General features: G+C 54.4%; 1 protein-coding gene across 1 annotated transcript; it reads right to left on the bottom strand.

Moving 5' to 3' along the window:
- Positions 1-1852: 1852 nt before the first annotated feature.
- Positions 1853-22856, bottom strand: FCRL4 (Fc receptor like 4). Its single transcript, XM_032318041.1, is given in 13 exon segments — positions 1853-3467; positions 3567-3598; positions 7768-7827; positions 8058-8140; positions 8637-8664; positions 10152-10265; positions 15598-15885; positions 16694-16978; positions 17270-17401; positions 17404-17526; positions 18596-18847; positions 20895-20915; positions 22711-22856. Coding segments are annotated over 13 exon segments (1566 nt in total). The 5' UTR covers positions 22742-22856; the 3' UTR covers positions 1853-3350.
- Positions 22857-23400: the final 544 nt, after the last annotated feature.

Raw genomic sequence — 23400 nt, 5'->3', positions numbered from 1 at the left:
GTCCGCCCACCACAAACGCCGCTGGTCCGGACCACCGCGCTCGGCTCGTGCACGTGCCGGGAACCCCGAGCCTGGCAAGTGCGCCAAATCCCACTGACCCAGCCTCAGCCAAATCATCTTCGGGCTCCCTGGTCTCCCAGCGTCAGCAAAATAAGCAGGTTTGGCTGTTACACTTCAGCAAATTCTTTTAATTCTTGGGACACGTGGTCCCTCCGCTTCTGGGTTTCGCAGTGTCACTGGCCCCCGTGACTTGTTGAGCATGTCCCTGCACATGCACTCTGTGGCTGCTCACATTTTCTTCAGAGAGAAGCCCAACCCCGGGCAGGCCCCTGGGCATCAGAGGCAAGGCGGGTCGCACTGGGCTGCCCAGCTCTGACTCCAGACCCCGATAACCCATGAAGCTGCCTCTGAGTGGGCCCTGAGCAGGCCGGGTGGCTCCCGCTGGTTCCGGCCAGGTGCAGCCCACCCCGGGGAGTCCTGGTGTTGCTAGAGCTTCCGGCCGTGCACCCCTCTGGACACGGGTCTCTAACCTGCCGGGCGTACTTGTCAGTCTGCCTCTTCCCGCAACCCCCGGCTTGCTCGAGGGTCGCACCACGAATGAAGCGGCATTGATGGGGGTGCAGAGGTTCTAGAAACACCTGCTTGCGAGGCCAGACCGGTCACTGGCAGACACGGGGCCAAACCTGAGCTTTCCATCGAGTGGAAGACCCCTGTGGGGCCTGCTTGCTCCTTGGGCGGACTGTTAACCTCAATCCCTTCATCGCCAGGAGGACGGGATTTACTTCAATGAAACCGATCACTTATTCTCTAAAAAGTGTTTATTATGCACCCACTGTATGCCAGGCACGGTTGTAGGTTCTCGGGATCTATCTGTGAGCCAAAGAGACAGAAGGGGTTGTCCCTGTGAAACTTCATTTCTTTCTATTCTGAGAAGTGTAATAAGTAAATTTTGTCCTGTGCTTTGAAGTGATGGGCTAAGGGGGAAAAGTAAAGCAGAGCAGATACGGAGATTAGCCGTGCTGAAGACGGGGACAACAGTTTCCGAAGTATGAGTGATTCAGGGTAGACCTCAAGGCCCTGATGGACGTCTGTGAGGACGTGCTCTCCGTGCGAGCTTTAGGGGGCGATTGTCCTGGTGCAGGCAGTGTCGGTGGCTCAGTGACGAGGGGGAAGGAGCAGGAGATGGGGCCTAGGAGGCCCGGGAGGAAAGTCGGTGGGGCGTTGCTGGCACACAAGGGGCAATGAGAACCCACTGCCAGGGTCTGACCACACGACCATGGTGCTAGGAATGGCGGGTGCGGAGCAAAGACACCAGCAAGGAGACGGCGAGCCCGAGCTTGAAGGAGGAGGGTCCTCGGCCAGGGTGGGGGTGCTGGCGGTCCAGACTGAGATGGTGTCGTGTAGGGACATTTTAGTACTTTATCGTGGAAAACTAAACACGTACAAAAGCAGAGACAAGTGCCAAACCCCTTTCCTCCCGCAATGTACCTGCCAGCCAGCTTCGGACAGGGTGCACCCCCGGCCAGCCCCGTGTCATCACACCCACCTGACTCTTACTGAGTTATTTCAAACACGCTTGTATCATTTGATCCACAAATACCTCAGAATGAGTTCTTACAATTTTTTAAATACCTGTATTTTTAAAATGAAACGTAACTGTAACACGATCACGCATACCCCAAAGCATCCTTCCTTGATCAAAACTCTTCACAGTGTAGGGACAGAGGGTACGCACCTCAATACCATCAAAACCATCTATGAAAACCCCACAGCGAATATCATTCTCAGTGGGGAACAACTGAGAGCTTTTCCCCTAAGGTCAGGAACACGGCAGGGATGTCCGCTCTCACCACTGCTGTTCAACATAGTACTAGAAGTCCTCGCCTCAGCAATCAGACAACAAAAAGAAATAAAAGGCATCTGAAACATACTAATTTCTTAACATTAGTATACAAATTTCCTTTAGAATTTCCTAAGCGGGATTTTTCTTAACTCGGTTTGAGTCAGGATGCAAACGAGGCTGGCGGTCCCTTTGGTTGATGTGTGTCAAGTATCACTGAGCTTGTAGGTTTTCCCTCCCCCCTCCTCCCTCCCCCTCCCTCTTCCCTTCCACCCCCCGCATCATTTATTTGTTGGAGGAACCTGCTCATGTGTCCTGTGGACGTTTCCAGCGTGGGTTTCCTTGACTGCGCTCATGGTGCCGTCTCATGGCGCGGTGCTGTAGCTTCATGTAGTTCCTGTGAGCTGGCGGTTTGATCTAGAAGCTTGACGGGATCCAGTTTTGATATTTTGGGCAGGAATACTTTGTAGGTGACATTGAATACTTCCATCAAGAGGCACAGAATATTAGGCTGTTTTAATGATAATCTTATCAGTAGGTGTCCCATGAAATATCTGGTCAAGATAGTGGTCTTCTGTTTCTTTTATTCCTTCTTCACGTATTGGGAGAATGATTTATTCCCACATCAACTATTTAACGGTGGGGAAATAGCATTTGGAGACTACAGTCCCTGGAAAGGTGCTCACTGCTGTCGTATTGCTAATTATTTCCACACCTTTTCAGTGGACAAACCTAGGAAATAAATATCTTTTTTTTTTTTTTTAAAGCAGGGTTTCACATCAGCTTATGCTGATACTTCCAATTCAAATTTAGATTTGTACGGCTATTAACTTTTAATTTCTCAAATTTCTTTTCTCTAATGTTAAAAATCTTTGTCTGAAATAACATAGACTTAGTTGCCTTTTGCTTTTGGAAGCTCCACTTAGAGGCTGCTTCTTTGGCTCTTCAGATGATTTTGTAAAGTACTTAATATCCTGCTTAAATTCCTGTCCCTGTAAAGCACTGGTGGGGATCCTTCTGTCTGCAACTGAAGCCTGGCAGTAAATGGTGTAGCAGGAGGGGTGGCTCTGGGCACTGTCTGGGAAGGATCCAGGTACCACTCAGAGTTAAGCCGACTGATGCAGATGGTCCCCAGTGGGACAGCTGTTGGAGACACGTTGAGCAGAGACCTGAGTCACTCAGTTGCATCGACGCGCAAATTCCAATTCACCAAAATTTGTGCTTCTGGTTTTCAACAAGAGTACTTCTCCCCCCTTCATCATTTCCCCTAAATCTGAGCTTGAAGAACACAACAGGTTAGGCTCAGAGCAGGTGTGTGGGATTTTGTCTCACCCATGGACTCTGGTCACTTGAGCAAGTCTCTCGGTGGCCGCCCCATAACCACTTCAGAGCAGGTGAACTGGGAGTTTCGGATGTGAATGCGCACGGGCAAGAATGCTACACCGGGACCAGCTTGTCACTCCAGGGGCCCCAACGACGGCCTTGAGCTGGGCTTTGGATCAGGGACAAGTCATGCGAATTGGACGTTCTCATAACTTTTCATGGCGTCTTCATCCTGAGACCTGAGCTCTCCAGCTGAGTCCTCTGGGAGTCGTGTCTTCACGGCAGAGTAGACAACCGAGTCATGCTGGGGTGAAAAGGAGATAGAAGAAGAACTGGAAAGCGAGAGGGAGGATGGGGCTGGAGGCGACCGCGGGACAGAACACAGTCAGGGGCCGATACTCACCTTGTCCTCTAGAGACGTTCTGGAGGTGCGAGCTGTGGGGGGAAACGGTATCACTGAACTACGGGCACTATGACCCATTCAGAACAGCCGGAGAGCTTTCCTCCGGAGGCTGGAGCCACTGAAATTTTTCCATTCATGGTTAAGTTTCCCGCACCCCACCCCCCACCATGTCCTATGACACACGTGATTTTCTGTTTTACCATTTCTTGGTCCAGACTTCTGAAAGTTCTTTACAAGCACCACTGATGCGCGAGCTCCCTCCTTACCTCCACGCCAAGAAGCCTTGTTCCCTTCCTTTACCAGATGTCGCCACAGAATGTCACTCGGTTTTAACTTTTGCCTCTCTGAACGTACAGCACCGCCATCCCACGCCAGCCTCAGAGCACCCCCGTGATGGCTCGGCACGTCCCCATGAGACCTTCACATGTGTGCCCGTGGGAGAACTCTGTCTCACATTACGGGGTTCTAGTTCTTACTTTCTGTGTCTTCTAGAGGTGGAGCTGCAGTGAGAGGGAAGGCTAGCAGGAGGGATTTGGAGGATCCTACATGTTAGAAATTCAGTCTCAGGGAAGAGGATGAAAGTATCAGAGCCACGTAGTGATTTATGGAGACAGAGACCAAAAAAAAAAAAAAAAAAAAAAAAAAGCCTCTGGGACAATTGAGGCTCCTCTCTTTATCATCAAATTCTTTCCATTGAGCTTTCAGGGTTATAGATATTTTAAATGATGTGATAGAAGCTATGTACTCACTTCCCAGAATGATAGTCCTGTATATGGACTTTACGTTCTATTTTAGGGGCTTCACGCAAACCTCAAGGAACTGGGGAAGATATCTTGCTACAGATCATTAATATGTAAAGTTCGTGAACGACAACTAGCCCTGCCACAGAGTGCTTAGCTACAATGGTCCTCTGACAAGTACGTCAAAGGAAGGGGGTGGAGAACCGCAAGTGGCCAGGCTGGCTCCGCGAGATGCTGTCAGTCAAGAGAAACAACTTGGAGGCAGCCCTAGTTCTACCATTCCGAAGGTCCCAGTGAGCGGGGATGGCCTGAGGAAGCAGAGTGACAGACAGAGCTGGTGATCTGGGTGGGTCAGATACAGCGATGGGCTCTGTGAGCGCCAAATACAGCAAGACAGAAGAGCTGGTTTTAGCTTTGCCTTTTTCAGGATTTGTGATCATTGGGAGCAATGATGTTTGACACCATTTGTAAAAGAAGTTCAAGATCAGGTTACAATTGAAATTTCTACGAGACACAAAGATACTGGGGATTTTAAATTCCCAAGTGAGGTACCATCGTTGGAAAAGCCACCTATGAAATGGGAGAGAACATATTTGCAAACCATATATCTGATAAGGGGTTAATATCCAAAATACATAAGGAGTTCACACGAGTCAATAGCCAAAATACTACCACTAACTTAATTTAAAAAATGGGCAAAGAACAGTCATTTCTCCAAGGATATACAGACGGCCAACAGATACTGAAAAGGTGCTCAACGTCACTTATCGTTAGGGAGATACAAAAAAGACTACCATGAGATGTGACCTTACACCTGTTAAGACGGTGGTGTTAAAAAGGCACGGATGGCAAGTGCTCGTAACGATGTGGAGAAAGGGAGCCCTCCTGTACTGCTGGCGGGAGTGTAAGGCAGTGCCACCACTGTGGAAAAACCATATGGAGGGTCTTCGAAAAATTCAGGAGAAAGCTACTGCATGATCCAGCAACCCCACTTTTGCGTATACATGCACGGAATTGAAGTCGGGGTCTTGAAGAGATGTCTGGATCCCATGTTTCCTGCCACCTTGTTCATGTAGCCAAGAAATGGGAACAACCTAGGTGTCCATTAACAGATGAATAAAGAATATGTGATACACACACACACACACACACACACACACACACACACACACAGTAGAGCATGATTCAGCCTTAAAAAAGAAGGAAATCCTGACATTTTGACAACAGGGATGGACCTGAAAGTTGCTGTGTGAAGTAAAATAACCCAGACACAGAAAGGAAAATACCGTATGTCCTCACTTCATATGTGCGATCTAAAATAGACAAGCTCATAGAAACAGACAGTAGAACAGTGGTACCCAAGGGCTGTGGGGAGGGGCAGCGGAAGTGACAGCCACAAGGCAAAAAGTTGAGTCACGCAAAATGGATGAGCTCCACACAGCGTCGTGCCTCTAGCAGATGACACTGTGTTGTACACTTGCAATGCGCTAAGAGGCTAAATATTACGTTAAGTGTTCTAACATGCACACACATAATAATAGTACTAATGTGGGCGGAAGGAAACTCTAAGAGATGATACATATGCTTGTGGCCTTGATGATGCCGATGGGTTCGCTGGCGTATGCTTCTCCCTACATCACCCACTTTTATACATTAAATAGGTGCAGGCTTTTTCCATGTCAGAGAAAGTGGTGAGCTACTTATGCTATTCAAGAGTGTGGATGAGGGGCAGAGCATTCTGTTAGGGGACAGAAGCTAGACAAAGAGACTACGTTACATAGGATTCTATTTATAGGAAATTGTAGAGAAGCAAAACTCTAGGGACAGAAAGAGGGTCAGTGGTGGTCAGCGTGGAGCTGGAAAAGTTATCTGCAAGGAGCAGGAAGGGACTTTCTGGGGTGCTGGAAATGCCCCAGGTCTTGAAGATGGTGGTGGGGCTGGGCCTGGATACGTTGGTTAGCATTAATCAAATTGTGCGTCTAAAATTAGTGAATTATACTTTGTATGCAGGTTATACCTCAATAAATCTAGTTAAAACAATAAATTTGAGTAGAAGAGAAACCTGAGTGCATCACAGTAGGATTACGAAGCTTGTGTCTCAGTGATGCGTTAGTACTGGTGTGTGTGCGTGTTCCCCCTGGCTGACAATAAAAACACTTGAGATGCACCAGTCTAGAAGGACGAGAGCGCGGACATGCAGCTGGCGGGATTATCAGGACGTTGCCGGGGCAGCAGGGACCTGAATCCCCAGGTGTTCCCAGGGACGGATGTGGTTCAGCTTGGACAGAGGAAGGAAGCTTGGACAGCAGTAGGAAGCTGGATGTGAGTGCTGGGGTGTGAGGACACAAAGGGTCACAAACAGCTGCACGGATTGGAGATGCCCAGCGGTGCCAAAGGAGCCTCGGGAAGGAGCATCCACCAGGGAACCTCAGAAGAGAGCATGCACACACCTCCTGGGGAGGGCCCACTTCCGCACCTGCCGGACACACAGGTGGACGCCAGCTCCCAAGCACCAGCTGAGCACGTCTTTCCCTGCTCAGGTCCGCAGTGCCCTCCAGGCCAGTGAGGGGTGGCCAGCCACAGAAACAGAGAAGCCAGCTCTGTCTTGCCCTCCTGCCCCCGCCAGCTCCCCTCCTGAAATTTGCCTGAACAAGTGGAGGGCTGAGTGTTCTGGCTGCTGAATGGTGACTGTGACATACAGTGCCCACCTGCTGTCCGTCACCTGAGAGACTGGAGAATGTGTTGAAAAGCCTGTGCTGCCAAAATGTTCATCTGAAGTGACTGGGAAGATCTCCCTCAAAAGTCAAGTTTCCAGAAATGGTGGGAAACACAATTTTTGTGATTTGTAACAGGTCTTACTTGTCCAGGATATTGGTTACACAGGGTTGTTTGTATAGACTCACTGAGCATTTGTCTATGTATATATACATTGTGGGAGCACGTCTCTCTAATGTTCTCACCACATAGTAGGTGGCTTGTAAACCTCATCACTTGATTACTTAATTCATTATGTAAAAGAAATTTTCAGGGGTGCCTGGGTGGCTGAGTCGGTTAAGCCTCTGCCTTCAGCTCAGGTCATGATTCTGGGGTCCTGCGATCGAGGCCTGCGTCAGATTCCCTGTTCCGCGGGGACTCTGCTTCTTCCTCTTCTCCCGCCCTCACGCTGGCTTGTGCATGCTTTCTCTCTCAAATAAATAAATAAATCTTAAACAAGGGGGAAAGATTCATACATACATTTTCACGATGATGGGAGATGTTCAGTTTTTGTTCTGGTCATCAGCAAAGATACATGCTGTATTTTTTAGTGTCTTTTTTCTCTCTTTAGACGCTAAGCACCACTGTAGGGGGTTTTACATGCCTTGTTTGTTGATCGACTCAGTGTACGTTCCGCGGTGCTCAGCACCCAGCACGTGTTGAATGAAGCAACAGAGTCTGCAGCTGGAATCTTCCCCAGGACTTACCGGCCCCCAACTGCATACACTGGATCTCGGAGTACACCAAGTCTGCCTCTCCGGCGTGCACTGCAAGGGACAAACAGCACTTTCCAGGCCACCCCGTCAGAGGTACGCGCTACCCGTCTCCTCCCGCATTCCTCCCCATGCTTCTTGGACGTGGAGTGAGCCGGTGGCTTCTTGCGGGTCTGGGTTTGGGATACCGTAGGACACCAGGCCTCCGCCAGGCCTCCGCCAGGCCTCCAGGTCATTACCTCTCCCTGGCTCCAGGGGGAGGGCTTCCCTACCGGGCTCCTCACCTTTGTCATAGGACCACAGCAGCTCCCCTGGGGCAGGGCACCCGGCCTGGGGCGCCTCTTCCGGGCCTATGGCGGGAGGGCTCCTGAAAGACAGGAAACGCATGATCATCCCTGGAACGGCATACGGGGCCGGCAGTGGGATGGCCAGAGAGGAGGGGGCACGGGAGTACGTCAGCAGAAAGCAGGGGACCAGGGACGCAGAGAGGAAGGGGCATAGTGAGGCGGGGGGAACAGAAAGGGAGGGGTCAGCCGATGGCAGGGGACCGGGAGCAGGAAGGCTTTAACTGGACCTTCAGCAGGTCCATATAGAGCCAGACTGTTCTTTTGAGAACAACCCAAGGACCACAGTATGGGCCGGCCGCCGGGGAACAAGGCTGGCCACTCTGACAGCTCAGTGAGAAGCATCTCACAGACCATGATAGGAGCTGTCAGAAAGTTCTAGAAGTTGTGATTTTGGTCATTTCCGGGGATGTGAAAATGTGGGCATGTAGCCAGAGGGACAGAGAGACACGGCTTGACCTAACTGTGTGAACCCACAGTTCTGCATATTCTGTTCCTGGAAGACCCGGAAGGCCTCACCTGGCTGTGTTTCCGGGGAAACCACGTCCTGCAAAACAAAGCAAAGGCACGTTTGTGTCAGCAGAGGGAGCTCGTTCTCAGAGTTCGCAGGGGAACCCGCCTTAGAAAGGGGCCCAAGAAGTCAGTTCAGGAAGCGCGAGAGACTGGGGCCTCTGAGAGACAAAGCGAGGGTTTTGGAGGGAAGGGGTGGGGGTTGGGAGGGCCTGGTGCTGGGTATTGCCGGGGTGCGGACTGCATGGAGCACTGGGTGTGGGGCAGAAACAATGAATCTTGGAACACTGAAAAAATAAAATCAAATTAAACAAAAAAGCCTGCAGAAAGCAAGAGGGCGCCTGGGTGGCTCAGTGGGTTGAGCCTCTGCCTTTGGCTCAGGTCATGATCTCAGGGTCCTGGGATCGAGCCCCGCATCGGGCTCTCTGCTCAGCAGGGAGCCTGCTTCCCGAACCTCTCTCTGCCTGCCTCTGTGTCTACTTGTGATCTCTGTCTGTCAAATAAATACATAAAATCTTTTTTTTTCTTATAAATACATAAAATCTTCAAAAAAAAAAAAAAAGCAAAACAGAGAAAAAAAAGAAAGAAAAAGTCAATTCAAACATGCACTCAGTCATGGATTTTTAGGAAAACGATGTGGAAAAGGATGGAACAAAATGCATAACTGACTGAGGACAGGGCTACACACTCCTGGGTCAGACATGCTGGAGACTTGATTAAGGTTCAAGGCTGTGACAATGGACGACCCCAAGAAGCCCTGAGTAAGTACAGTCTGGCACACAGAGCCGGGAGGGCTGCCGGAGGACTTTGGGGAGCCTCGGTGGTCACGTCCAGAGCTGGCTCGGGCTCCTGCTCCCGCTCTGGCCCTCGGAGAAGGCTTGTCTTCAAATCAGCCCACACCGGGCACAGGGGCAGTGCTGAGAACCACAGGATGGGTTGAACTGAGCTGATTAAAACCAAGAGACAGAGTTGGGGGGTGTGGGCAATTGTTCTAGAACCCAAACAGCGTCTGTGTGCATCACCCACACGAGGCCTCTGGCCCCTGAAACTAGTCTGAGCGCGGCCTAGGTGAGAAGCCTGTGGGAGCGCGACTCTCCCCCAGCTGGCGGGCTGGCCCTCGGGGACACAGGGTGGAGGGTTCAGGCTTTGGCACCGGGAGGTCTCCAAGGAGGAGGAAGGCTATGGGGTAGCCAGCTCCCGCTCTCAGAGCCCTGTGACATACTGACTGCCCATTCGTGACGGATTTAGGATGCGCGGCAGTGTGTAGTTGACCCATCTGTAGGAGCGAAAAACCTGCCCAGGGAAACTGCTTGGATTAGCTTTTTGAAACTTAACATAAAAATTGGTGCTTCCTTCCTTAGCGAACCCAGCTAGTGCAAGCCGCCCTCCACCGCGGCATCTGCTCGGCACAGCTCCGTGAAGGGCGTAGGTCTGTGGGGTTGGGGGTGCGGAGGGGGAGACTGGGGGCCGTGCTGGGGACCCAGGTGCCTGGTGGGGATGCAGAGGGTAAGGGAGAACACACACCTGAGTTCCGGCGGCACCGGGGGTAGATCCACAGGGCCACTGCCAGAAGAAGGATGCTGAGCAGAACCCCAGCGGCTTTCGCAGCAATAAGACCACTTCTGTTCCCTGGAGTGCCTGCAGGGGAGAGCCTGTGTCAGCCCCAGGGGAAAGGGCCGTGATGCCCTGGCACCTTTCCTCAGCACAGCTGGGGTCCTGAGCCCTGGGGAGGGAGGAGTCTAACAGATGAGGGCAAGCCAGGGCTGGTGCACACAGGAGGCAGCCTTCTGGTCTGGGCAGCATGGCCTGAGCCTGAGCGGCAGGACAGGACTCTGTGCTCTGGTAGAGGGTGTAGGTTGAGGGTAGGGGGCCGTGCCAGAGGAGGAGAATGTAGCCAGCTCCCTCCACTGACCCACCGACATCGGTTCAGAATCAGCATTTAAGGGAAATTCCTCTCTTTCTCTGTATGTCCCATCTTCTAGTGATCTGGCCTCTTGGGAATTCCCCTAGGCCACCTGGGAAGATATGACATGATGCTGGTGTGTCAGCCCCTCACGTAGGACTGGCACTGCCTACTGGACCCTCGGGGAACCAGCAGCACCATTACAAGACCACAGTGGGACCCCTCAGGGAAACAGCACGGTCTCCATCCTCATAGAAGCCCCAGAGGGGATGAGAGATGCTGGTGAGGCTTCTGACTTGCTGTTGGGTCCGTTCTATCTTCTCACTCAAAAGACTTCTTTTGGCAGATTCCTTCATTCACTGAGCAGACATCTACGGAGTCCCGCCTGGTGCCAGGCCTTGAGGACAGAGCAGTGAAGAGGACAGGGTGGTCCCTGCCCTCCAGGGGTTTATCGTCCAGAGGGGAGGCAGACAATAAACACATAAATACACTTGTGGAAGAGCAAACAGGAATAGAGGGGCAGAGTGTGGGGGGTAGAGGTGCTTTGCAGGCAGATCCTTGTTCCCCAGGTAAACCCAATTCAGACTCCAGATGCCAGCGCCGCAGACTTACACAGAAAACACCCATGGATCAGAACGGCGCTACCACTGGCGATTTTGCCGTTTACGGCACGGTGTTCTGCACCTGTGATTCCTGCCACAAAGTAAGCACGCGGTACACGTGGCCACTGGCTGTCGGTGACATTCTTGTCCCCATGTTTCCCTTCCTGACAAAGTCAACAAACCCAGCCTGACCTATGAATGGTTCCGCCTGCAGGCAGTAGCTCATGGGGGTCGTGAGCCCAGCTTCCCCACCATGACAGCCAAACCAGGGGGGAGATCCGCGGACAGAGCCTCTGGGCTGCTGTGTCCTAGAGGGCAACTTTCCCCTGCTGGGTTGCCTGCTGGGGCAACCACGTGTGCAAAAACCAGAGTCAGTTAAGGTCCGACAGACCGGTGATGAGCAGGAGATTGACTCAGTAACAAACCCTCCCACCAAAGAAAGCCCAGGCCAGATGGTGTCACTGGTGGGTTCTTCCAAACACTTAGACAAGAGTTAACACTGAGTCTTCCACAAAACTGAGGAGGAGTGAGCATTTCCAAGCTCATTTTTTGAGGCCGGCGTCACGCTGACACCAAGGTCAGATACGGACGGCACGAGAGAGTACAGAGCAATATGGCGAATGAATACAGAAGCAAAGATTCCTGAAGATGTGTGAGTGGCCGATGGGCACACGGCCAGGGGCTCGATGTCACTGGTCATCAGGGAAACACAAGCCTAAGCCACAGTGGGATATCGGCTCACATCTGTGAGAATGACCCTTATCAGAATGACAAGAAGTAACAAGTGTTGGTGAGGACAAGGAACATGGAGCCCTTCGTGCCCCGTTGGTGGGAACGTAGGCTGGTGCAGCCGCTGTGGGAAACAGGATGGAGGTTCCTCACAAAGTTAAAAATATGATCCGGCAATCTCTCTTCTGGGGATGTATTTGAAGAAAGTGAAATCACTATCTGGAAGCGAGTGCCCCCCCGCGGCCCCAGACTCACTGATGGGATTAGGGTCCTCACAGGAAGGGACACCACAGACACCGCTCTGTCTCTCTCTCTGTCTCACCCCTGTCGCACCTGCTCCAGGAAGTCAGCTGTCTGCAAGGAAGAGGGTCCCCCCAGAACCTGACCACACCACCCTGACCAGACTTCCGGCCTCCAGGGCTATGAGAAATGAATTTCTGTTGTTAAAACCGCATGAGCTCAGACAGCCCCCCCTTAGCCCGGTGCTCTCAGCAACTGCAGATTTTCTCTGTTGCTAGAAATTCTCCCGTTTCAGAGCACAGAGATTTTGCATAAGGTCCACGCATGAAAAAGATCTGGTGAGAAATTCCTGCTCTGCCATATGTCCCCGAATCCTTGACATCTGCTTCATCTCTGAGATCATCTGCTTCCTTAACAGAGGACGACATCTGCCTTGCAGGGTCGTGCAAGCCGGCCCAGGGACTGTGTGAGCCGCCGGCTGGCCGCCCAGAGCACAGGGGGGTCGATGCGTTTTACTGACCTCACATCCAAAGGGAAGGTGAACGCCTTCACACACGTGTGCGTTCCCAACAGGTTCCTCACTGCCCTCTTCAGGGAGTGCAGCCTTGGGCTCCCCGAGGACATCTTTCAGGACAAGAGGCTTCCTGGAGAAGCAGGTCTCCCCCCGTCAGAGCCCCTGTGGGGTTCCAGGCCAGCACGTCTTGGTGGTGGTGGTGGCCCTCAGCAGCTGGTCTTTCTGCTGGCTCTTCTCTCTCCTGGAAGGCCATCCGTATGACACGGGCCCCCATCTCTGCCCGTCTGTGCTGGGGATCTCAGCCACTCTCACTGTTGACTGAGAAATGTCCAGATCGAGAGGCAGACAGTCCCGTGGTATCCGCTGATGGGAAGACCTGCCTGGGGAGGTCCCCCTTGGTCACAGGACTTGCCTCGAGGGAGCTGAGGGGAAAAGGGCAGAGCAGCTGGGCCGCCCGTGTAGCACCCCTTCCCACGGTTGCTGCCCTGACAGTTCAGGGTCACAGTTCCGTCAGGGCTCAGCGCTCACAGACACAGCACCGTCCTCTGCCTGTTCAGTGTGGTGGATGGACAGCGGGACTTGCCTGGGCACCACTTCTTTGGAGGACGGACGCCCTCTGTCTCTCCGAGCTAAATGATTGCGTGGAGGTGTGCTCTTTGCGACCTTGTGAACGATACCAAATCTTTCTGGGCTTTGTACTCCTTTTCTGTAGAATGGAGATACTGATATCCTGGTCTTCTTGGATGGATACTCTGGTTTCTAAAATGATGTGTGTAGAATTCGCTGACTCTGTACAGATTTATTGAATGCCTCATATAGACTAAGCCCTAGTCCAGCCACCGGGGATACAAGAGTGGTCGAAAGAAAGACCTGCCTTCGTGAGGCGAGTATGGGGGGGGTGGGAGGGACAGAGACATGGCATGGAGGCCAGGGATAAGTGCTTCGAGGAAGAATCCAGGGGCTTCTGGGGAAGGGGTGTCAGGGCAAAGGGCTTCTGGGTTAAACAGGTGGTCTGGAAAGGTTGCACTAAAAAGGGAGTAGAACCTTGGGGGAGATGAGTGGTGAGCACGAGAGTATCATGGGAGAGAAGTGCAAAGGCCCGGAGGTGGGACCATGACCGGAAGGCTTGAGGAGGAGACAGGAGTTCACGGTGACCAGAGCGGAGGAGGGAAGGGGAGGGTGGATGGAGATCAGGGCAGAGCAACAGGACATCGGGGCCACTGAGGATGACGGCTGTCCCTCTGGGGCTGGCGGGAAGCCAAGGGAGGATCTCGTGCAGAAGAGCAACATGACTTAGAGGTTCCTTCTGATGCTGCACTGGGAGCAGACTGTGGGCAGCTGGGGTGATGCAGTCACCCAGGAAGGAGCCTAGGGGGCTTGGGTCAGGAGGTGGCCATGGAAGTGGGAGGAATCAGTCACCTCCGTGCTGTATCCTGAAGGTGGAGCCAGCAGGACTGGCAGTGGCTTCGACGTGGAAGACAAAGTAAGAAGGAAAGTCAAGAATGAAGCCCAGAGCTTTGGCCTAAGCAAGGCGGGCGGGGGTGGGGGGGTGTTTCGTTTACCCAGGGGCTGCGTCACACGGGATCGGATAGTCCCGAACACCAAGACTGTGTTTCTGGATGAGTCGCGTTTGCGATGGCGCTTAGCCACTCCCGGGGGGCGCCTGATTTAAGCGCTTGGATGTGCGGGTTTTGAGCTCAGGTTAGAGGTCTGGGCTGTAGGTGGAGTCGGGAATCGTAAGTATACAGAAGTCAAACGTGCACTTGAGGTCAGGAGACAGGATGGCACGACGCAGACAGTGGGCACAGACGGGGAGGTCTGAGGGCGGAGACCCACGTGCCCCTGGTCCAGAGCTGGAGATACAGGGAGGACCTCGTGAGGGAGCCTGGCAGGAGAGTCCGACAGATGGGCAGAGGGCCCAGAGCGAGCCACGTCTGAGAGGTCAGGGAGGAGCGTGGTCCAAGAAGGGAGGGAGGACTAGCTGCGTCAGGTGGTTACCTCTGACTTCAGCAACGTGGAGGCCAGCAGACCTTCCCCTGAGCGACTTCGGTGGCAAGAGGCAAGGCCGGTGTGGACAGGACGAGAGGGGGCAGAAGCGGAGGGAGTGAGCGGGGTGACTCTCCGGAGGAGTTCACTTTCCAGGAGCCCCTCCGTGAAAGCGTTATTGGAGGGCAGGGTGTGACCGAGCCTGACGGAGAGGGACTGAAGGTCGGCAGGGCCACAAGGGCTGCATGGGAGCCTGGCTTGTGTGGCTTCCTAGGGACAGAGTAGGGGAATGCAGAGGCCAGAACTGTGGGACCCAGCGGAAGGCTTGTCCCCTCAGTGCAGATGACTGGGCTCTGTGTCGTCGGCCCCCCGTGCCGCCCGTCGGCTTCTCGGCCTGCAAGGGGTCGGGCCCTGAGGCTGTCAGGCCTGTAGAATGGATGAAGCAGGGCCTGTGGCCGGCTGTGTCAGGTTTGCGGGGACGGTGGATGTGCTGTGATGACTCACAGAGAGACGAGGACCCCGAGGGCCCGTTAACCAGCTAATGCTGCTCTTGGACACCAGCCCGGGATGCAGCAGTGCACACACGTGCCATCGTCTCCTGCCCATGCAAAGGCTCCGGCCAGCGCTCCCTCCCTGGAGAACCGCACCATGACCCGAGGGTTAGTATCTGTGTTTGGAAACTGCCTGTCACGCTGTCTCACTAACAAAATGTGGATCATGTGTGTTCTGTTAGGTTCTAAGTTTAGCTGAGATGATATATGTAAAGCCTCCAGGAAATAGACAGGAAATACTTAACAACAACAACAAGAAAGAAAGAAAGAAAGAAAGAAAGAAAGAAAGAAAGAAAGAAAGAAAGAAAGAAAGAAAGAGTGAGCCTGTCACCACGGAAAGTGGCAAAATGCAGCCAGAAAGAGAATCACCAGGAGGGCTGGCGTGCCACCCCTAACCTGGGAACGCTGAGTGTTCTGAACAAAGCCCATGGAGACTCAGCCTCACCTGTGACGGTGACATTCAGGGCCCCGCTGCGGGCGAGGCCGAGGCCGTTGTCCGCTGTGCAGTAGTACCACCCTGTGTGACTCCCCACGGCAGCAGGGATCTCCAGCTCTGCTCTCTGGGAACGCTGACGTGTGCTCCCCAGACGCTCCCCCGTGTCCTCTCTGTGCCAGGAGAACGTGGTGTCCCCTGTGCCTTCAGCCACAGAACAGACGAGGACCAGACGCTCCCCTGCAAGCACGTGGCCCCCTTGGGGCAGGGTCTCCAGGAGCACGGCAGACACTGGGACACCTGCGTGAGCACGAGAGGACAGGTGAGGGCAGGTGAGGGCCGCCGGGACACCTGTGTGAGCAGGAGAGGGCCAGTGAGGGTCTGTGCGGGGAGGGCAGGGCCGGCATGTTGGATGGGGCTCTGTAGCCTGTAGACTGTGGAGTTCGGAGCTAGAACATCACCCGATTTAATAGTTTCTGACACACGAAACTGCTGGAGAGAAAACCTGGCTGCCCCTGGAGAAGCCTTTGAGTTTTGTCTGAGGTCCTGGCTGGCTGGCTGGATTGTCTGCAGGGACAGGGGGCAGAGAGAGAGGTCCCCCTGGAGCCGGGCTGGATCACACCCATTTCCAGGAGTCGTGCTTGGTCCCTGAGACAAGGTGACACTCACCATATTTACCTTTCCCTGCACATCCTTCTCTTGTGCGTTGCACTTGGCGGGCAACGCCCATCATTTGCTGCTGTTGATGAGGAAGAGGCTGAGGCTCATCTCCTCAATGGTTTGCCCCAAGATCTGGCCTTCTAGAATGTGTCGGCTCAGGGCACCTTATTTCTTGGTTTTGTTTGTTTTCCCTAACTCTTGAATCTAACTTCACGAACCACCTCTATGATTTCGAGGTGCTGGAGTTCCAAAGGAAGTCTGAGTTTTCAGGCGGATCGTGGTGGAAATGAGCCGTGTGATTCTATTATAGTACCTGACTCCAGGGCCAGCCTGCGTCCATCAGGATGACCAAATCCATCCGTGCTGGGTGGTCCCTCCCTGCACAGGGCCATGGAGAGCTGCAGGGGAGGGTGCCACAGCCCCGGCTCTCTGCCACTCGGACACTCACCGTGCACACGGCCCTGCAGGGGGAGGCTGCGCTTGCGGATGCCGGAGACGGCTGCCGAGGCCTCACACCAGTACGACGCCGAGTCCTCCCTCCAGACGGCTGTGATCTGGAGTTCCGGAGACCTGCTCCAGGTCGATAACGCGACCCCACGGTCCCTGAAGAAGATGAAGGACAGCGCGGCGTCCGGCCGCTCGAGGGGCAGCTGCGTCCGACAGCTCAGGTGTACAGAGCCGCCCTCCATGGGCTGGGGGGGTATGACTTCCAGCTTTGGTTGTGGAAATAGTTCTGGAGAGAAGAGGGAAACCAAGTCCTCAGGATGCGGCACTTAGAGCCCCGGGATGGGCAGCTTGGCTGCTTGGTTCTGGGACACTTCAGACAGACACACGCCAAGACAGAGGCTCGCTGACCCCGCTATCCTGTTGTCCCTCGGCAGCTCCCAGTGCAGTGACCCCGCTGTGTCTGCTGGAGGACCCACGGCTGTCCTTATCCGGAGTTGGGGCGCTAACGTACGGGTCCCCCATCAGGCCCTCCCCGCCCTGACATGACTCAGCAACCTACACGAGACGCAGGGCGCACCTTGAATGTTAACATGTCTGGCACTTGACCTGTACGAGTAACGATTTCCCTGCAGAAATCCGGTGCATCCGTAAAAGCCACTGTTGTTCAGACTTGCTTGTGGCATCACAAGGTCTCGGGCTTCCGGAGAGGAGAGGCCCACTTTCCCTCCCAGCTGTACGTCACAGCGCCCAGTTTCTCTCCCGCCCTCACTCTGCATCGCAGAACGAGCGTGTCACCTTCAAACACGGAGGCCGGAGCCTGAAGGACGAGCCGTCCTGGAAAGCACAGAGACCGGCGCCTGTCACTCAGGGACACCCTCCCTCCGCGCAGCTCGGCTCACGAGGCTCGACTGGCTCTCTTTTCTCTTCCACAGGATTTAGGCTCCGGCCCAGGCTCACTCGTTTCTTCCCGATCCTCATGACCTGTTTCGTAAATAAGCCCCAAACACTCCAGCTCGACCCCTGCTTCCTACTCAAGGACAGATTCATCGTATGAGGATTCTAACGCGGGGACGGAGAGCTGAGTGGGGTGTGAGCGACACTCCGACATAGCGGAACACAGTTAAGGATCGCCACCAGCCTGCTCCCAGGGTCCCAGAGCCAGCGTCACCGCAGAGGAAACAGACTAGGAAGGGTCACCGCCCTCGGGGGCTCGCCCGGCAGCAGGCTCGTTCTCAGACACAGACGCGGGGGTGAGGGATGGGGAATGGGGTCCCGTGAGGACGTTCTCCTGCTCTTCAGCTCTGCGTGACAGGCCCGTTCTGGCTCCTCTGTCTGCGGTGACTGAGGGACGGCCTCTTCCCCGGAGCAGGGCTGTGCAGTGGCCCCAACCATTCTCTGGGAAGTAGGCAAAGCAGGACACGAGAGCGCAGGAAGAGAGCGGAGCCCCCGAGGCCGAAAGTGGGAGTAGAGAAGGGACAGGCGCGAGACAGGTGGGGACACAGGCCTGAGGCGGAGACTCCCTCCTCCGCACTCTTGTCCGAGGCCACTTTTCACACCTGCTTGGTGCTCAGTAAGCGCATGTCCATGTCGTTTGTCCTGTAGGGGGCTGTGCCTCCCCGGAGGGCCGGCGCTAAGCTGGCTTCCGTTTTGAACCCCCTAAAATGAACTCCTTCCTCCGCTGTGTAAGTGCACAGGGAGGGCCGCGGATGGCCGTCAGACGATGGCACTCTAACGTCAACAGAAGTTCGAAAAACACCTGTAGACACGAGGAACTCCAGGACGTGAAGCCGGCAGGGGTCAAGGGTTAGAGGCGCAGGAAGGACCTCGGGTCTGGCCGACTCCAGGGGACTAGGAGGCGTCAGAACCACTTCTATCGATTGAACTCACCCACCCTCCTGCTCACCTGAAGAAAAGATCAAGCTGACACCGTCACTTAGGGGTGAGCCCCGGGTCTGGCACCTGTACGTTCCAGAGTCACGGGCCTTGAGGGTGTTTCCTGGGGTGTCACGTAGCACTGTTGCCCCAAGGAACCACCGGTACCATTTCATGTTCTCTGCTGTGTGGACGCGAGACGCATTGCAAGTCAGAGTCACGGTCTCTCCTCTGAAGACGGTGGTCCATGGGGGATGGAGGGAGATCAGGGGCTTGGCCGCAGCTGGAGGAGGGAAGAGACGGAGCCTGAGGAGGAGACCTCTGTGCCTCGCACGGCAGCCGGCGGCTTCACGGGCGCCTCAGTGATAAACTAAGAGGAAAGAGACGTGTTCTTCCCTGAGATGTACTCCCTGTTGGAAACACGCTCTCGCACCCCTGCCCCCCTGTTGCTGCTGCCGCCGCCGGCTGCGAGCGCCTCGTGTTGCTGGGCTAACCGGGCGGGCGCTGCTGTGCGAGGGAAAGGACTGGGACGTGTCCTCCCGGACTCCTGTGAGGGGCGGGAGTTCAGGACGCTGGGAGCAGTTAGCGGCCACAGGATCCAGTTCTGGGTAAGGGGGTGTCAGGGGAAGAGAGCCAGAGGGGCCGGGAGTGGGGGTGCTGTGGGAGGCTTCACCCCTGCAGTAAGGGAGCAAAGCAAGGTCAAGGTCAGGACAGGGTGTGGGGGGAGCTCTCTTACAGTTTTACTTGCCTCCCTCCTCCCCCAGCTTTGCTCCCCGAGCCGTCAGGATGGCTGAAGTCGCAGCTACTCCCACATTTAAAAAATCAATATTCGATTCAATTTGTTCTGCAAATTGCCTAGGGTAATCTAAATTCTGCGAAGCAGAAAATAAGCCAGATTATTTCCATGTGCATTATTTTGTTTTTCAGAACTAAAATTTCAATTATGGGGGCATGTAATTTACCATAAAATTTTAAGTGGAATCCCCTGAAGTGGGTTCCTTCTTCCGTACCTTGACGCTCGGATAAGGAGGACCGCCTGCATCTAAGGACCGACAGACCGTGGCTGTTCTTAAAGCTTGAGACCTCGAGTCGTCTTGCCTTCGTCGACAAGAATGCCCGACTCGGTCTTTCAGTTACACCCGAGTGTAAAGGAAGTGCCCCCCGTGGAGGAGGCAGACACCGTAGAGGAAGCCGAGCGCCAGTTTCAGACGAAGCAGCTCGGGGCTCTGGCTGGTCACACAGACATTCCTGGGTCTCTGCGGACCTTCTCTTTCTCAGAGGATTGTACAGATTATCCCGTGTTCCCAGTGAGCAGGGGTCGTGTTTCTCCCGGAGAGAAGAGAATCCCCTGTCTGTGCTCCCGGGAAGCCTCCGGGAGGGGACATGGGGACCGGGCAGCAGATCTCGTGCCCGAGAGAGGGGAAACTTCTGCTGAGGGGAGCCACCTGCTTCCTCACCAGTCCCACTGCCCCTCGTCGGGGCCTCGTCAGTGAGGCTGGGTCAGGGATCTCTAGCGTAAGCACGTCTAGCAGCTGATCTAAGACACTTGCTGTATTTTGTTTCTCCATCCTGGAGCTTTTAGCAAAGTCCTGTCAAGTCACAGTCTCTTCCCAGCTGGGCAGTGATGTGTGGGAGGGTCCGTGTCCACAGCACTGAGCAGGGGACTACAGAGCCCGGAACCCGCAGGGAAGGGCGTGCGCACCTGCTGGCTGGGGCCGGACCACAGCAAGCAGCCCCCAGGATGAACGCGGTGCTCTCAAGGGATTTTCAGGGATGACCACAACACCTGGAGACCCTTCTGTTGGCCCGGGAAGGCGGGGGGGGTCCCTGATGACCGGAGGACAGGCGCTCAAAGGCATCGCGATTTGAGCTCTTCACAGGAAAACGTCTACACAGCGTGCTGGGGTGTCAGGTGGTTGCCTGTGGTTGTGGCCATGCTGGGCTGGGCCAGGGAGGGTGGGGGAGCAGAGCTCTTTACGCCCTGGGCCCCCCGCTCTGACCGCCCTGGGGTCTCAGCCTATTCCCAGTGTCCCTCCAGGGTCTGTGTTCTCGGTGAGGTTGGCCAGCACCCCACATCAGGTGGGGGCACGCCCCTCCTTGACCTCTGTGTGCTGCGTCCCAGGCCCCCAATTTCACCCAACACAATGGCGGGTTTGGCTCGAGAGTGGGACTCCCAGCTCCTAGGGTTCGGGTTGCAGGACAGGGTGACACTGCCCTGCCTGAGTCCTCAGGACAAGGACACGGGGACCAAGCCCCCCTTACCAGCATTCCTTCCAGAAATGGTCACTAGAATATCTAGAAACAAAAGAAAGGAAAAGGGACCGACTTACCGAGCTCTCCAATGACCGGCGCTGCAAGAGAGGGGAGGGCCACGGTCAGCACAAAGCACAGAGCTGAGCCCTCCCGCCCAGAGAGCCCACTGCCCGCCCCCTCCACCGAGGGTGGGGGAGGAGGGCCCGGCTCCACCCCTGGAGAAGCCGGGGCCACCAAGGCTTGAAGCGGAGTGGCGTGGTGCTGGGCAAGCTGCGGAAGGCTCCCCAGCCTCCCGCTCCTCATCTGTCACACAGGGACCATAAAAGTGACCTTGTAATCTTATTTCAATGAGTTGAATCGGTAAGTCTTCCATTGATGGCCCCTGTCACTGTCTGTCAGACCCGACCACGCTGTGGCTGCCGCTGCCCCTTGGCTTCCGTCTCCCTGCCTGGAGTGTCAGTCTCCTTCAGTACCAAGAAAAGCCAAGTCATACCCAAGCCCTCACACCCCGAGGAAAGCCACCTCCTCCATGAAGTGTTCTTGGATGCCTCGGGGCTGCGGTGCCCTCACGCTGCTCTAGGCTAAGAACACCGCGATCGCAGCTCTCCGGGACTGGCACTCAGACATGCGGCGCGGGACGGGGGGCCAGCAGCGCTGTGCTAGTGTCACAGGTGGGTCTGCGTCCCGACCTGGCCACGGCACGGAGCTTAAGGCAAACGACTGTCTCTGTGCCTTGGCTCCCTTATCTGCAAAATGGGATTTATAGCAGTTCCAGCTCATTGATTGTTAGATGCTTGGACAGATCAATACATGCGATGCTCCTAGAAGAGTGTCTGGTAAATCAGGGCTCAGCATTTAATTATTAATTACTATCAGCAAGAATGAATAATTATCACACATTATCTTGACCCACAGTGTAATATTCTTGCGTGGGTTTTCAAGTCCAACGCTCTTGCATTTGTCCTTTGATTTCCTCACCAGAAGGTCAGCGTTTGGGGGCAGAGACTGTCCTCTGCGTCGCTGTGCCCTCCCGCCGCCCAGCACTGCGCTGGGCCCGGCGCCCCCTTCGTTCGCTTTTCACCGAGCTCCCATGATGCGCAGCCACACGAATAACTCTCCCGTTAGTTGGGGTCTGGATGAGCCGCCGGGCAGAAGACAGACACACTTCTTAACCATGTAGTGTGCGACTGGCTGACAGGTCTTTGTTTCCCTTGTTGGAGCTGCTAGGAAACCTGCGCCTCACTTAGACAAACACTGAAAACTGGTCCAGAAGCAGGGGAAGTCATCCAGAGGAAACCACCTGATTTTTGCTGCGCTCATGCTTCCTGCAGTTATCGGAGCAGACCGGATCGTGGGCTACGGAGAGGAATGACCATCCCCAGCAGAAGCTCAGTCCTACGTCAGCTCACAGTCCGGGCACCCACCCAGACTCCACACACCCTTCGGCCTTCATGATCTGTGATTAGGGAGGTGACCTAATTAGGACCTAGTTAGGACCTAAAACCTAACTGTAGATTTTTTTTTTTTAAAAGATTCTATTTTTAAGTCATCTCGACACCCAACGTGGGGCTCACACTCACGACCCTGAGATCAAGAGTCAAACGCTCTACCGACTGAGCCAGCTAGGCAGCTCCTAACTGTAGTTTTTTTTACATGGAAAAATAAGCCCACTTCTGGAGTAGGAGGAAGTTGTTGTGGGCAATTAAAAACAAGTGAGGGATGTGCTTTTGGAAATTAAGTCTCCCAAGCCCTCAATATCTTTCCTTTTGCTCATTCCCTGTGGTCCTGAAGTAAGAGCGTAGCCCATTTGTGCCACAGCCCGCCGGGGACGGCGTTTGCTCATGGATTGGCCCCGTCTCCTCCCGGAGCAGAGGCTTCCCCTCCAGCACTTACCGAGGACGAGCAGAGACGCCCACAGGAGCATGGGAGCGTGCCCCGGGATCCCGAGGAGCGGCAGCGCGCACAGAGGCCCGTCCTGGGCCCGCAGCCAGCGCAGCAGGTGCTTCTGAGAACAGCTCACAGCAGTCACGAAGTGAAAAAGGAAGTAGAAGAATGAGTGAAATAAGTCAAGCAGAGAGAGTCAAGTATCATATGGTTTCACTTATTTGTGGAGCATAACAAATAGCATGGAGGACAAGGGGAGATGGAGAGGAGAAGGGAACTGGGGGAAATTAGAAGGGGAGGTGACCCAGGAGAGACTACGGACTCTGAAAAACAATCTGAGGGTCTTGAAGGGGTGGGGGGTGGGAGGTTGGGGGAACCAGGTGGTGGGTATTGGGGAGGGCACGGATTGCATGGAGCACTGGGTGTGGTGCAAAAATAATGAATACTGTTATGCTGAAAATAAATTTAAAAAGAAGAAGAAGAAGAATCTTTCTTAAAATACCGGCAGCATGGCACCCGATGTCAGAGACTCCCGGTGACAAAAGTCACTATTTAACAGAAATACTGCTCTGACTTCTTGGTGGGAAAAGCTTCTTAAAGCTTTAGTTACTGTATTTTCAGAAATTCCAGCTGCTTTCTCCCAAGGATGGCGCAACACATTCTCTCTGCTTCCAGATACCAGGCAAGACGGCAGCCCTG

The sequence above is a fragment of the Mustela erminea genome, chromosome 17 (genome assembly GCF_009829155.1).
Source record: "Mustela erminea isolate mMusErm1 chromosome 17, mMusErm1.Pri, whole genome shotgun sequence".
Taxonomy (NCBI): Eukaryota; Metazoa; Chordata; class Mammalia; order Carnivora; family Mustelidae; genus Mustela; species Mustela erminea.
This window is presented reverse-complemented; position numbering and strand designations above follow the sequence as displayed.